Source organism: Phoenix dactylifera, chromosome 16 (assembly GCF_051530095.1).
Source record: "Phoenix dactylifera cultivar Ajwa chromosome 16, Ajwa_hap1_PhDact_Kaust_v1.1, whole genome shotgun sequence".
Taxonomy (NCBI): Eukaryota; Viridiplantae; Streptophyta; class Magnoliopsida; order Arecales; family Arecaceae; genus Phoenix; species Phoenix dactylifera.
Window position 1 is genome coordinate 21,437,333 of NC_143205.1, and position 12,308 is coordinate 21,449,640.

General features: G+C 37.3%; 1 protein-coding gene across 7 annotated transcripts; it reads left to right on the forward strand.

The window, feature by feature from the left end:
• The first annotated feature begins 93 nt into the window (after positions 1-93).
• LOC103705525 (uncharacterized) lies at positions 94-10,271 on the forward strand. 7 transcript variants are annotated; one of them, XM_088712704.2, is made up of 13 exons: positions 196-475; positions 1,472-1,921; positions 2,015-2,151; positions 2,827-2,874; positions 3,139-3,192; positions 3,950-4,054; positions 4,171-4,377; positions 4,476-4,561; positions 5,635-5,723; positions 5,879-5,963; positions 6,178-6,264; positions 8,321-9,300; positions 9,746-10,271. In XM_088712704.2, the coding sequence occupies exons 2-13, from the start codon at positions 1,777-1,779 to the stop codon at positions 10,030-10,032; spliced, it is 2,310 nt and encodes a 769-aa protein (XP_088568830.2). In that variant the 5' UTR covers positions 196-475; positions 1,472-1,776; the 3' UTR covers positions 10,033-10,271. The 7 variants fall into 7 exon arrangements, with proteins under 7 accessions (XP_008787485.4, XP_088568830.2, XP_088568826.2 ...); XM_088712700.2 differs by having other exon boundaries at positions 1,472-1,899; XM_088712699.2 differs by lacking the exon at positions 196-475 and having other exon boundaries at positions 1,300-1,899.
• Positions 10,272-12,308: the final 2,037 nt, after the last annotated feature.

Here is a 12,308-nt window from a genome sequence, read left to right on the forward strand (position 1 = left end):
TACAATGGTCCAGGGAGCGAAGAATCGCAACTTATATTATTCCGCAGGAGCAGTGTACTGCTAGTTCCACTCCGCCAGTCCGCCTCCCGGTTTGCCCACTCACGCATTGGGCCGTCCCATGGAATATTTTTTCTTCCTCGTTTCCAACTTTTCGCCTCCCCGCTATATAAGCTTCAGCTTCCGCCCTCGTCATTCGTCTCCTTCGAGATTTCTCCCGTTCCCTACGCTTTTAGGGTTTCCTCTGCCTCCCCCTTTCCATCCTCGACGCTTTTTCTCGATCGCCGCGATCCTCTGCCGCACGTCTCGTCTTCTTGGAACGATCTATCAGACCCGTACGGACGCCGGCGGAGTTCGGCGTCGCTCCCACCTGCGGCGATCCCAGATCCCGAGATTTGGATCACTAGAAATTTCTGTTGCTGGCCGGGTTGTTCTTGATCGTCTCTGCTCGTATTGGGTTTGGTTTTGGCTGCGTTCCGTAAGTCTCGGCCCGCCGTTTCTTGGTTCGCTTTTGAATTTTCTTCGGCTCTGGGCTTTATTAGATTTATATTTGTCTGTTTTTTCTCGAGGAAATCTGCATTGGAGTTGAATCAAGAGTTGTCAGTTGGTCGCAGAACGTCAAAAAGTTTTAACTTTTGATGGTTATGTGTTCTGTGATATTTAATTTATTTATTTTGATGCGAGTTAGGGCGTTTGTTTCTTGTTTTTTCTATCTGCTGCGGAAAATCTTTGTTTGTGTAGGTTCTTGATGTTGGCTTATATTTCCTTTCTAAGATTGATGGATTGAACTGGCTTCATGGTCATAGATCTATAGTACGGGATATCAGTGGATCGAGAAAAATCTACTTGGAATCAGAATTGATTCGTTGATATTATTAACTTTCCTGGATCTTGATTTCCATGAAACTTTTCTGTTATAATCATCCTTTAGTTTCTTGTCCCTGTTGATTTGCATTGGTATTGATCTTGTTGCAATTTTCTTTTCTTTAAATGCTTCTGGATTTCGATTTGTTTATAAGAGACTTTTTTTGCTCGCGATTTGGAACTGTAAAAAAGTTCACTATAAGTTCTTTTGTCATTGTAGTGCTGATATTTTCCTCATTTGCTAGACGTTTGCTCTTTTTAAGGGAAGTTCTTGCTGTATGATCCTTATCTCCTCCCCCCAACAAATTCTTCACCTTTTCTTTTTGAGGATATTTGTGCATTTAGAAACTGATGCTACTTCCACATTAGGATAAAAAATTGAAGAAAAATAAGGGCATTCTAAATGAATTTTCATTTTAGATTTAATGGTCCAAAACAACCTATATGTCCTATATTGGTTTATGTTGCATTTTATATTCTTTAATGTCTGACGTAGAAAAAGTCTTCCTAGTAGTGTTTCTGAGATTTTTCCTTTAAAAAAGAATGGGTTGGGAGCATACAATTTTGAGAGATTTTTGATGTCAGTCACTAAAGTGAGAGCTTGTAGCAGCTTTGGTGGTGCAATGACGCCTGAGCAGAAGATTGTGAAGCCAGAGAGGGAAGGACAAGATCCCCTTGACAGTATCATCAAAGAAGCAATAGGAAAAGAGCCATTACTTTCATTCTCTAGAGCCGGTGATAGCCCTGTTCAATGGATACAGTTGCTCCATGCACTAGACCAGCAAGGAAACAGCAAAGTTTCTAAAGGTTCATGGGTGGACAATGGTGTTGGAGGGAAGGAGCACTCTCTAGAACTCTGCAATGGTTTGAGTTCTGAAATGAATGGGGTTAAGGAATTCATTCATCCTCTGAAAGATGGTGGAGCCCCTGCAAAAGGGAAAAAGAGCACATCTGAACAAATGCAAACTCTCAAAATTCCTGAAGCTGTTGTTGCCTTTGCTCAGGCTGCTGCAAAGGCGAATGGTGAGCCTGAAAAATGTATGTCAAGTGTCAAAAGCAGGTATTTTGGGTTGTAACTAGTGATAGGTTTTTATTTTACTGAAACAAAGAGGTTGTTTGGGTTGATAAACAAACTTGCATCTTCTTTTGGCAGATCTTCCGGGATGGCCCTTGTTGTCACCATCTAAGGTGCAATTGCTTAAATGCGACAAGTGCTCTCGAGAATTCTGTTCTCCAATAAACTATCGACGGCATGTACGTGTGCACCGTCGGTCTTTGAACATCGATAAGGTCCTTTTCTTCTCCTCCTTTTTCTTCATGCTTGATGGACTTACCAGTTTTGTTCTTGCAGCTTTATTCTCTACCATATACTTAAAAAAAATTAGGAGATGTTATGATTAATTTTATGTCCCTTTCCTTTTTGGAAAAAGCAGATGACTAATTATAGCAATCAGCATGCCATGCATCGTATATTTCCTAACCAGTGTATTGATTGGAAGGCATGATTGTTTTACAATGTTAACTTGAACTCATTCAATTTCTTCATGTTTTATGTTTTCCACCAATATTCGAAAAGAATTACAATCTGCACATTTTGTAAGGAGTATTAGGTTGTTTAATTTTAAATCTAGCCATAGGGTTCTTGACAGGTGTATGGCGGTCCTGGTGACCTGTTTTGTCGCATGAACTTCCTTTTTGTCTTTTTTTTTTCCTGTTGTTTTTTGAGCAAAGAGCATCCGTCATCACTTACAAATTTTCTGGTTTGAGTTACCAACTACTTGCATAGAAACATGCAATTTTGAGTTCAAGATGGTTTAGAACAGCTGATTGGCATTTACGTTTCTTTAATGGAGAATTGTTAAATTCCATTTATTTTTTCTTTATTCAGAGTTAATTTTTACTTTCCTTCCTTTTCTATAGATATTTGTGCTCATAGATTGCTGATGCTTAGCTGACTATTTGTAGGACTCTTCTTCTAAGAATCGGGAATTCTTGGCTGCATACTGGGATAAGGTAATGCTTTGCCTAAAATACAAGTAACAGAGGATGTGTTTGGTTGAAATTTATCGTTCCTGGAAGACTCACCCCAACAATTGAACTTAAAAATGATAAACCAATTAAAGAGGCTTTAGGCCTCAGCCAAATTTCCTTGCAAAGATCTAAGTTGGTTAAGTCTTGGACCATGCATCAACTAGATTCACTCCATCCATTTGCAGTGCTTATATGCTTTGTTTATTCTTTATTTAACAATAACTTAGTTTTTTTTTTATATTTCAGTTATGCCTGGAGGAGGCAAAAGAAATCACATCATTCACGGATATGGCTATAGAGGTGATGAATTAATTGAAATTCTATATGTTTAAATCCAATACGTAAAGAAATAAAATTTAACTGTAGACTTAGTGTGCTCTTTATAGTTGACGCTTCTTGCCTAACAGTTAATTGTTATTTCCAAGTCATGTTATCTTTCTAATTGTTCCCAGTATGTTATCTCTTCTATGTATGTGGCTATATAGAAGTGATGATCTCACTACATCAATCATTTATATCCTTGACTATTTTGTTGGTATCCATTGCTACTAAAGTAGGAAGGAGCATGATTATACATGCTAGAAACATCTTTTATCTAAACTTGGGAATTTCTACATATGTGCAAGGCCTATATTGGTTAGAGGCACTTTCTTGAGAGTAGTAATTGTTTTGTAAATGAAGAACATAAAGGAATATAATGAGTTGCAAGGCCATAATGTTCCCTACTTCTTGTTGGGTGAATTAGTTTTATTGCCTCTAAAAAGTGTTGGTGATACCCTTGTTACCCTATGAATTGAACTTCCAGTTCTACCACATTTTTACCCTTTTCAAGATATGGGTTTCATAAGCTCAATTGCGTGTGAAATGACGGATTTTGAAAGTTCCTTTATGATTGAATGCTTTGCTCTGTTTTTGAAGTACAATGAGTCACAACATCTTAGTTGTTACATCCACCTTTTGACTGATCCTGCTTCCTGGCAATTTAAACATATGAGAACATTTAAAGAAGAGTATTACTAAATTGTGAGCTTCATACTAGTAAGCATCATATTTTCAGGAAGTTGCTGGTTCTTCTATCATAAAAGCATTGTCATCTTGGATTCGAAAGCCAGGATTTTCTTCTCTACCACAAATCTATGTCAAGGCTGGTTTCACTCTTTTGGTAAGTGGATGTTTGTGTATAACTTGTAGTATTTTTATTGATCTTTCATGATGTACATGGTATGCTAGACCATCAGCCAGTATGGAATCATGAAAATTTTATTTTCCATAATGCAGGATATTGTTCAAGCTAAGCCTTCCAGGTTTCCTATGTCATCAAGGGAATTATTCAACATTCTTGATGATGCAAGTGAAAAGACCTTTTTGTGTGCTGGCACCGCCGTGTCGCTGCAAAAGTTTGTCTTTGATGGAGAAGCTGGGAAGATTGCTATGGAGATGAAAAATCTAGTTGCGTGCATTAGTTTTCTGCTTGAACAGAAACTGGTATAGTTAAAATTCTCCATAGTTGCATATTGAATCTAAATAATCTGGCTTGTTGAGAAATTTGTCATTGTGATAATTTAATGTAATACAATACATAGGTTAAGGCATGGCTTGCTGACAAGGATGCTGAAGCTTTGAGATGCCAGAAGTTGCTTGTGGAGGAAGAGGAAGCTGCTCAGAAAAGGTATTCATGTGGTGTAGCTAATGCCTAAGAGTTACTTTATGTTTTTGATTTTTTTTTTTGATGAAAAGAGTTATCATAATGTTGATTACCAGATTCCATAACAAAACAAACACCAATTACTTGCTTATCTTTTTGACTATTTTCTTTTTATTTTGTTTTCTTATTGGAGCATGTGAATGTCCTTTTAGCGTTTTTGTTTCTGTTTATATAGCTTGGCATGTAACTGTGACTTTTCAAAAAGGTGTGTTATCTTTTGTTTGTTATGTTTTTAGTTTGTGTTGAATGATTAAAAGGGGATTCTGTCAATTTATAAGGCTACCTCATACAAACTTTTAAACCACATAACCTGTGGGTACAGTTTTTTTTTCATATATTGTTCTATAAGTAATGCTAAGTTCTCTATGTTTACCCAACTTCAGCATAAATAGTGAAGAAATTTTTGTGTATATGTTAAGATCTTTGCTGCACTTAAAACTGTGAAGAGAAAGTAACCATTACTGCTGTTGCCTCTTGACTGTCTTTCTGGAAAACTCTTCTCCTCTTTGATTCCCATCTTCATGTAGACTTTTTATGAAGGGAGTACCTGTGAGGCTGTAACATCTCTCGAGAGATGCAAGTATTTCAATATTTTCTGATCCTTAGTCCAAGATCTGGCGGGAAGACTATTTGTTTCCAGTGATATGCTACCTTAGACACTTCACTTTCGAGTTTCAATACCATCTCAAAATTTGGTATTTTTCTTAATAAAACTTTACCCTGCACATAAGAAAAATAAGATTTGCCTTCTATATCCAATGATTATTAAACATCACTCAGCAATGAGAATACTCGCACATAAACCTGATGTATGTTATGGACTCATGCATTCATACTTCATAGTGGTCTAGAGAATTACATTAAACTATTTTATTATCATGTACCATATAACAGGAAAAGGCTTGTGTTTGGTCTCATCACGTCTTTTGTCATCATTTTTTTAATATAAACCCCAATCTTTGGGGACTGAGTTTCTCCCATCGGTGCATCTCAATAATGTCTTCCATTCTCTCTCTTGGGAATTTCTTCTCTTGCAGTTCTCTTGTTTTGATGGGAAGGAACAGGAAGGGTCTTGAGTATGGGTTCAAGTGGTCTTTTAGATGGATCAGTTTCTTTAAGGCACTGAGTATGCTTCTCTTTTATTTGCATGAAAAGTCTGTCTTCATGTGGTCTTCAGCTTCGTGTGCCCTTCAAAGAAATGAGAGTTCACAACTATTCATGCTTTCTCTCACGTCATAGCACGTGTCAAACACTTAACATATTCCTTGCCTTTCTGTGTAGGACACTTTGCAGTTATTGCGAAAGCAGAAGATGCTGTTGTATTCCATAGGAGTTGGAAGCATTCTTTTAAAACACAATGCATAAGGTTGTATATGCATATGCAGTCCCCTACCACTGTGCATACCTATATGCGGCTATCATTTACGATCAGGCCACATATAGGCTGCAAAGATAGTTTTCTTAGCACTTTAAAGACATATACATAGCAGTATCAGCATGCGACTACATATGCAGCCTACCTATCATTGTGCAACAACATATGTGGCCCTTTTAGCATTGCCCAACCTCACTCTATGCAGGCTCATGCGGATAAGGCATGTTCAAGCTAATGGTTGGGTTGGATGTGGCTTTCGAGCTGGTTGGATATGTCAATACGAACAATGTCGGTATGCTATATCTATTGCAATTAAGAATCAATTTACTAAGTAGCAAGCACTAATTGTTAGATGTTATTATTATTATTAATAAAAATATTGCTATTATTAATATATAATTATTTATAATTTTATGTTTAAAATATTAACTGTATATGGGCCTGTAGGTATGCAGCCTGCATAATACATATGTGCAATGTGGTCCCTTGACTGCCCACATAGCACAGCTGCCGTTTAAAACATTGGTTAAAAGCATGTTTTCCATTTCTATGTGTTATTCACAAGCTTGAATTAAGTTTGAATCAAGATTTCAAATATCGGTATTGAACCTCATACTATTTTTCCATGGAAATGGTATGCAGTTTGGTACGATACCAGTGCCAACAGTATTTACAGAAATTGAGATATTTCAAAAAATTGGAAACCATCGATAACGACCGGTACCTGTAATAGAGCGGGAGAGATTGGTACAGTTGGAATGTACCAATACAGTTGTTTCAGCATCACGGCACCCATACCTATGCCGGTTTTGCGCTGGAATGGTATGGTATCAATCGTATCATCCAGTTTTGGCATTTTTTGAAACCAGAATGGTTCTATTAAATCGTAAAGCCTTCTTTCATTTGATATAGTAATGATTGACTAATTTGAAGGCACAATAGAGATGTTACTGACATGATTTTGATTGATTTCTACATTCACATACATAGCATGTGTCAAACAATAATCAAAGTATTATATGGTAAATTTGTTATCAATGAATAAAGGTTGTTTTCTGGGAAGGTGAAGCCGTTCCATAAGAAACCTATACTTACAGATTTAACATGTGTTATGTTCCCTGCCTTTCTGTTGTAGCAAGGATACTTTGCAATTAGTATGAAAAGTAGAGGATGCAGTTCCATAGGAGTTAGAAGCATGATTTCTATTTCCAAGTGGTATTAGACAAGTTTAAGTTTCATTGGTTCTATTATTCATAAAACCTTCTTTCATTTGATATGCGTTGTTTCAACTTTCAACTAATGATGGACGAATTTGTAGATGCAGTAGAGATGTTACCGACATGATTTTGATTGATGTTTTATATCGTATCGTCCGCACTTGTATGCTAGACCTGTGTTCCTCTTGGTGATACTTCTGATATGTCCTGGAGAGTCAAGCTTCAATTTCAAGTAGCCTTGAATTTTATGGTTGTTGAGATTTGAAAACAGAGTTTTGTTTCAATTCAACAGGTTTGATTTGGGTTAGCTGTAAAGGCATTGACTTCTAGAGTTTACTTTAGGCAATACAGTAAAGTTCTGACTGGCTGGTATCACTTTGAGTAAAGCTATCCAGATGTTTTATTTGGTATTCAGCTTAAACATGATCTCAATATTGACATTTCAATATTCAAAATACTCCTAATGATATCCTAAATTATTTTTAATTTTTTCTTTAAAATTTGTTTCTTAATTATTTTATGACTTGAATGAAATTGTGCATCTTGTTTTGTAAAGCTTCGTTTCATGTGTAGTTCCTATTCTTCTTCCCTTTAGGTCGTTTGGGTAATTTGGCAGGATTGGGTTGGATGTTTTGCTGGATTCATAGATTGGGCTGCCCAATCCATGAATCCGACAAGAAATTCAGTCTAATCCTGATGGATTATCCAAAAAGGCCCTTAGATGCTTGAACAAATCTATAGATGGGATAAAACTTGATGCTTTGGTGAAATTGAGTATGACGTTAACTCCTCGGTTGATCCTGAGATGTTTTGACGGCAATTTCATCGAAACAACTTATTTTATGATTCTACTGTCTGTCTATTGTGGCATCTATTTTCACTGAAGTCACAACTCAACATATTATGTTGGGAAATTCAATGAAACCTAAATTATCTTTCATTATTTGCAGACTTTTTTTTTTTGGTGTGTGTGTGTGTTGGGGGGGGGGGGGAGGTAGATCTAAATCTTTTATTTGAATTTATTGATATCAGGTGATGCTTTCAGCTCCGGTCAACTAGAAATTTTTTAAAACAGCACATCTCCTCGTTTAATTTAAAGTCATATTTAAATTGATTTCTTTGCAATTGCAGACAAGCTGAGCTCCTGGAAAGAAAAAGGATGAAGAAACTTAGGCAGAAAGAACAAAAGGCAAAAGACTTTACTGATGTAAACAATAAGGTTTCTTTTCCTGGTACTGTTGAGTGTCCATCTGGTTCCACTGGAACACCAAGTCCAAGGGCTCCATCGGAGTCTGAGTTGTACACTCAAGAAGCATCACTTCATGAAGACCCATGTTCTTTGGAGCCCACTGGATCACCTGATCCTGATGCGGAAGCAAACTTCAGATTGAACATGCACGCTGAGGATCCTGATCAAAATATGGATCACCAAAAGCAAATGGAAAATAGCATGAGGCAGCCAACCACAGTCCAGCGTCTACTATCTAAACCGGCAAGAACTTTTCGGAATGGTTTCAACTCAGGTCAGGTTCCATCTTCAAAGTGTTCCATTTCAATGAAACATGGCAACTACAAGGATCCAAAGGCTGTTGCATCAGCCAATTGGCATAAAGTTTGGACACGGAAATCCAAGCCTGATAATGAAGAAGGTTCCTCTGACAGAATAGACAGAAAACATAGAGATCAGCCAGTTATAATTGATAATTCTGAAGTTTTAATAGGTTCTATCAGTGTCATACTTGGACAAAGAAATGATCATTGCCAGGACTCGAGCTCTGTGAGATCTAGTCATTATCAGGAGAAGTTGGCTAAGGCTGATTCCATTATGACTGATATCAACCACTCGGGAGCAAAATTGTGGAAACCAGTGGCTCACGAAGAAAATTGTGATTGTGCCACAACAAGAAGTGGCAAGAGAGAGAACGAAATGGATGGACACACCGCTGAAACTGCTAGCCAGATTTCACCTGATAAGAACTGTCCTGCTTCTGGTGGAATGGATGACAGTGGTTCTGAGAGGTGCAAGGATATGTTGGTGGTGCACAGAAGCGCAATTTTGTCAGGACCCATGTTATTCTCAAGCAAAGATGCAGAGGCTTTTCTTGCTCAGAGTAAGGATCCCTCTCACTGATGTTTCCCTTTCTGAAGTATGCGATAAGTCTTACCATAGGTGCTCTATTGCCACCACCAGCAACTGTTTATCAATGTGAACCCTTTGATCTGTAGGTCACCTGATGAGAGCTTTAACCTGAAATTGTCGATGTAATTGGATTATCATGACAGCTTGGTGAGTGGAGCGTTTGGAATCATTAGCTTTGTACTCTTATGACCGCAGATACCATGTTCAGTTGTTTTTGAGCTCTCGTCTGTTCATTAGGTGGCTGAAACATCATCTGGTTCAGATTGATAGAGCTGTTAGTTGGGGTGCTACAACGATGTTGCAGCCTGTGTGGGTGGCTAGGTTGTCTGCTTTTAATTGGATAGGCAGAAAGGAAGTAGCAAGGTGTTGTACTATACCGTGAAATCAAGATCTAACGGCGCTTTCATATTATGCAGGATGGAAGGAGGCCACAGCATCTGATCATGTTCAGCTAGTTTTACCTCCAGAAACTGAAGCATCTTATGGCTTCAACAACCCTGAGCATAATTGCGCTGGGGTACCAATGAGGTCTTCTGATTCCTTTGGACGGAGCATACTTGGTAGTGCAGAGAAAAAGATGGCTGGGGTGGGCTCAACCGAGCTGCAATCTGGTGCTTCCAAGCCCAAATTCAGATTAAAGCCTGAAAAAATTTGCAAGCTAAAGTATGTTCCCAAGCAGAGAAATAACGCTTTAGGAGAGTAGATTCCACTCATTCTCGAGTTTCCAGCAGAGGTTCCAGTTTTAGCAGAGGTCTTCTGTGATTACAAAATCGCTCCTTTTTTCTAGAATTTGTTTGATTTCTGTTCTCTACTCTCAGACCTCACAATCAGCCTTGATTATTGCTTACGTTTTTGTCTGTAATAATTTGCGTTCTGGTGTTATTATTCTTGTTCTTTATGCATTTTCCCCTCGTCTCTTATTTTATCAGAAATTCTTTCGTATTTGTATAGCGTGGTAATTATCTGTATTTCTTTTTTCTGGTTTGTGGTGCTCTGGCTGAGTTTTGACGATACAGATCGCTGGTTACTTATTGGTCTTTAAAGTTTATTCATTGGCAAACAAAGAAAAATTCAAACGTTCCAACAGCGCAACATCAGGTGAGTTTCTTGCCCGCATTGTTGAAGAAAACATTGCCAACGTCCATGTAATTACTACCTCGAGGCTCTATCAGCTTATCATCACTTAATCCTGTATGTTGCACCCAATGTCTGTCATGGGTTCGTTTCTTAAGCAACACTGGTTTCTTCAGCTATACAAATTCTGATATCAGGCAAATCCGAAATCTGGATGTTTTGTGCCACACTTTAAGCACAGAACTTCATGGGTAGGTTACATGGCAACTGTCTTGATGCAAATCGAAACGTTCTTCATATGGAAGGTAACATTTAGAATCTAATTCCTAAATTTTGCCCCCTCTCAGAAAGATCCTTATGTTGTTTTGGTAGAAGAATTTGCATCTATAATCTGGTTATGGTTTTCGCGATATTCATGCTATCACTTTTTATCTATATTTCTCATGGGTATGATTAATATTAATTGCTTTTGTTTGGCTAGGATTGGTTTCTAAATATCAGAAAATCGATGACCATGTTCGGGTTTGTGATTTCATGTGTTAATTTAATTTTATTAAATGTCGAGAGTTGCCACTTAGGCCATTGAAACCTAGGACGAGTGCTGTAAACCGGTATCATGTTGGTCATATGGCATTGAATGCACAGCTCTTTCTTTTTTTGGTTCTCATTGCATGCATGTGTGCAGGCACAAGCAGCTGCGTGCATGGATTTTTTAATAATTTTTTGAACTAATGTAGAAAAAAACTTGTCTAAAATCAGGCCATAGCTTGACTCAGGCTATTGGTTTCCAAAAATTAATGACTTTACCTGCTCAACGAGTGAGCACCTTTAGTACCGTACGTTGATTGTTACAGTGTATGCTTATTAGGTGCGAGAGGATTTGAATTCAAATCCTCTAAATCAGACTGTAGCTCCACTTTATATAATACTTATAAACATTTAATGCCATTACATGAAATTATCATAGGCAAATAAATTTTTGAATGTACTTACTGAAGTCCAACCTATAAGTCCCAATTTTGGTTCGATAGTATGTCCTAATGGAGGACAGCAACTTACCATTTTCAACTTTGATGCCATGAGGCAGGCTTTGAAAAGTTTTAGAATAAGAAGAAAAATTTACAGATCCTCGGAAGGTAGAGCTTGTAGGTCTTTAAACCAAACACATAATCTACAATAAAAATAAACATGTTTGTAATAGAAGCTTCGCCAAAAAGATTTGAAGGATAAGCTACATAAACAATATAACTGATTTTTTCACATAACGACGATTTCGATAGGGTGGTATCATCCTTTGTAACAGTCAAGAGACAAAAGCTATAGGTTTGAGCCCTATTAATCCTGAACGAGAATACGATGAATTGATAAATTTATCTCTCCATTTTCAGTAAAAGAGAAGAAATGCAGCACGATTTAATCCCGTCGTCGAGGGATTCTTATTTCATTTGTTTTTTGTTTCGTATTTATCATCAAATAAGTGTGGAAATTTTAATTTTTTTACTAGTACCAACCGATAAGGAGATATATATATAAGTTAGTACAATTGGTGGTATTAATATATTAGGTATTATATCATACTCATCTGACTTTTTTTTTAAAATTATTCTTGAACAATGGAATATAAATAACAGCATGACGCGAACACGTCCCAAAAGAAGAATGTCCTACATGTAACTATGTAAGCCTACTAATAAAGTAACAATTGATAATTATTAGATCTAAATTTAATCATTTTACATACGATCAAAGTGGATCGCGAAGTAATCATTTATATTTTTCTGAGAACCAGGAGAGGATGATATCCCCTTTCTAATCTTGTCAATTCTAATTTAGGCCGTAGTTCAGAGTCCTAGCCTATCAAACCAGTTCTCGTCAAATCAAGAATTTTACAGGTTAAGTGAGGGC

Bases quoted from the DNA above. Each gene is read 5' to 3' on its own strand.
- LOC103705525 (XM_088712699.2), top strand. From the start codon at position 1,440: ATGTCAGTCACTAAAGTGAGAGCTTGTAGCAGCTTTGGTGGTGCAATG. The intron at 4,055-4,170 runs GTAAGTGGATGT...TCCATAATGCAG, and splicing joins AGGCTGGTTTCACTCTTTTG to GATATTGTTCAAGCTAAGCC. The intron at 4,562-5,634 runs GTATTCATGTGG...CTTCTCTTGCAG, and splicing joins GAGGAAGCTGCTCAGAAAAG to TTCTCTTGTTTTGATGGGAA.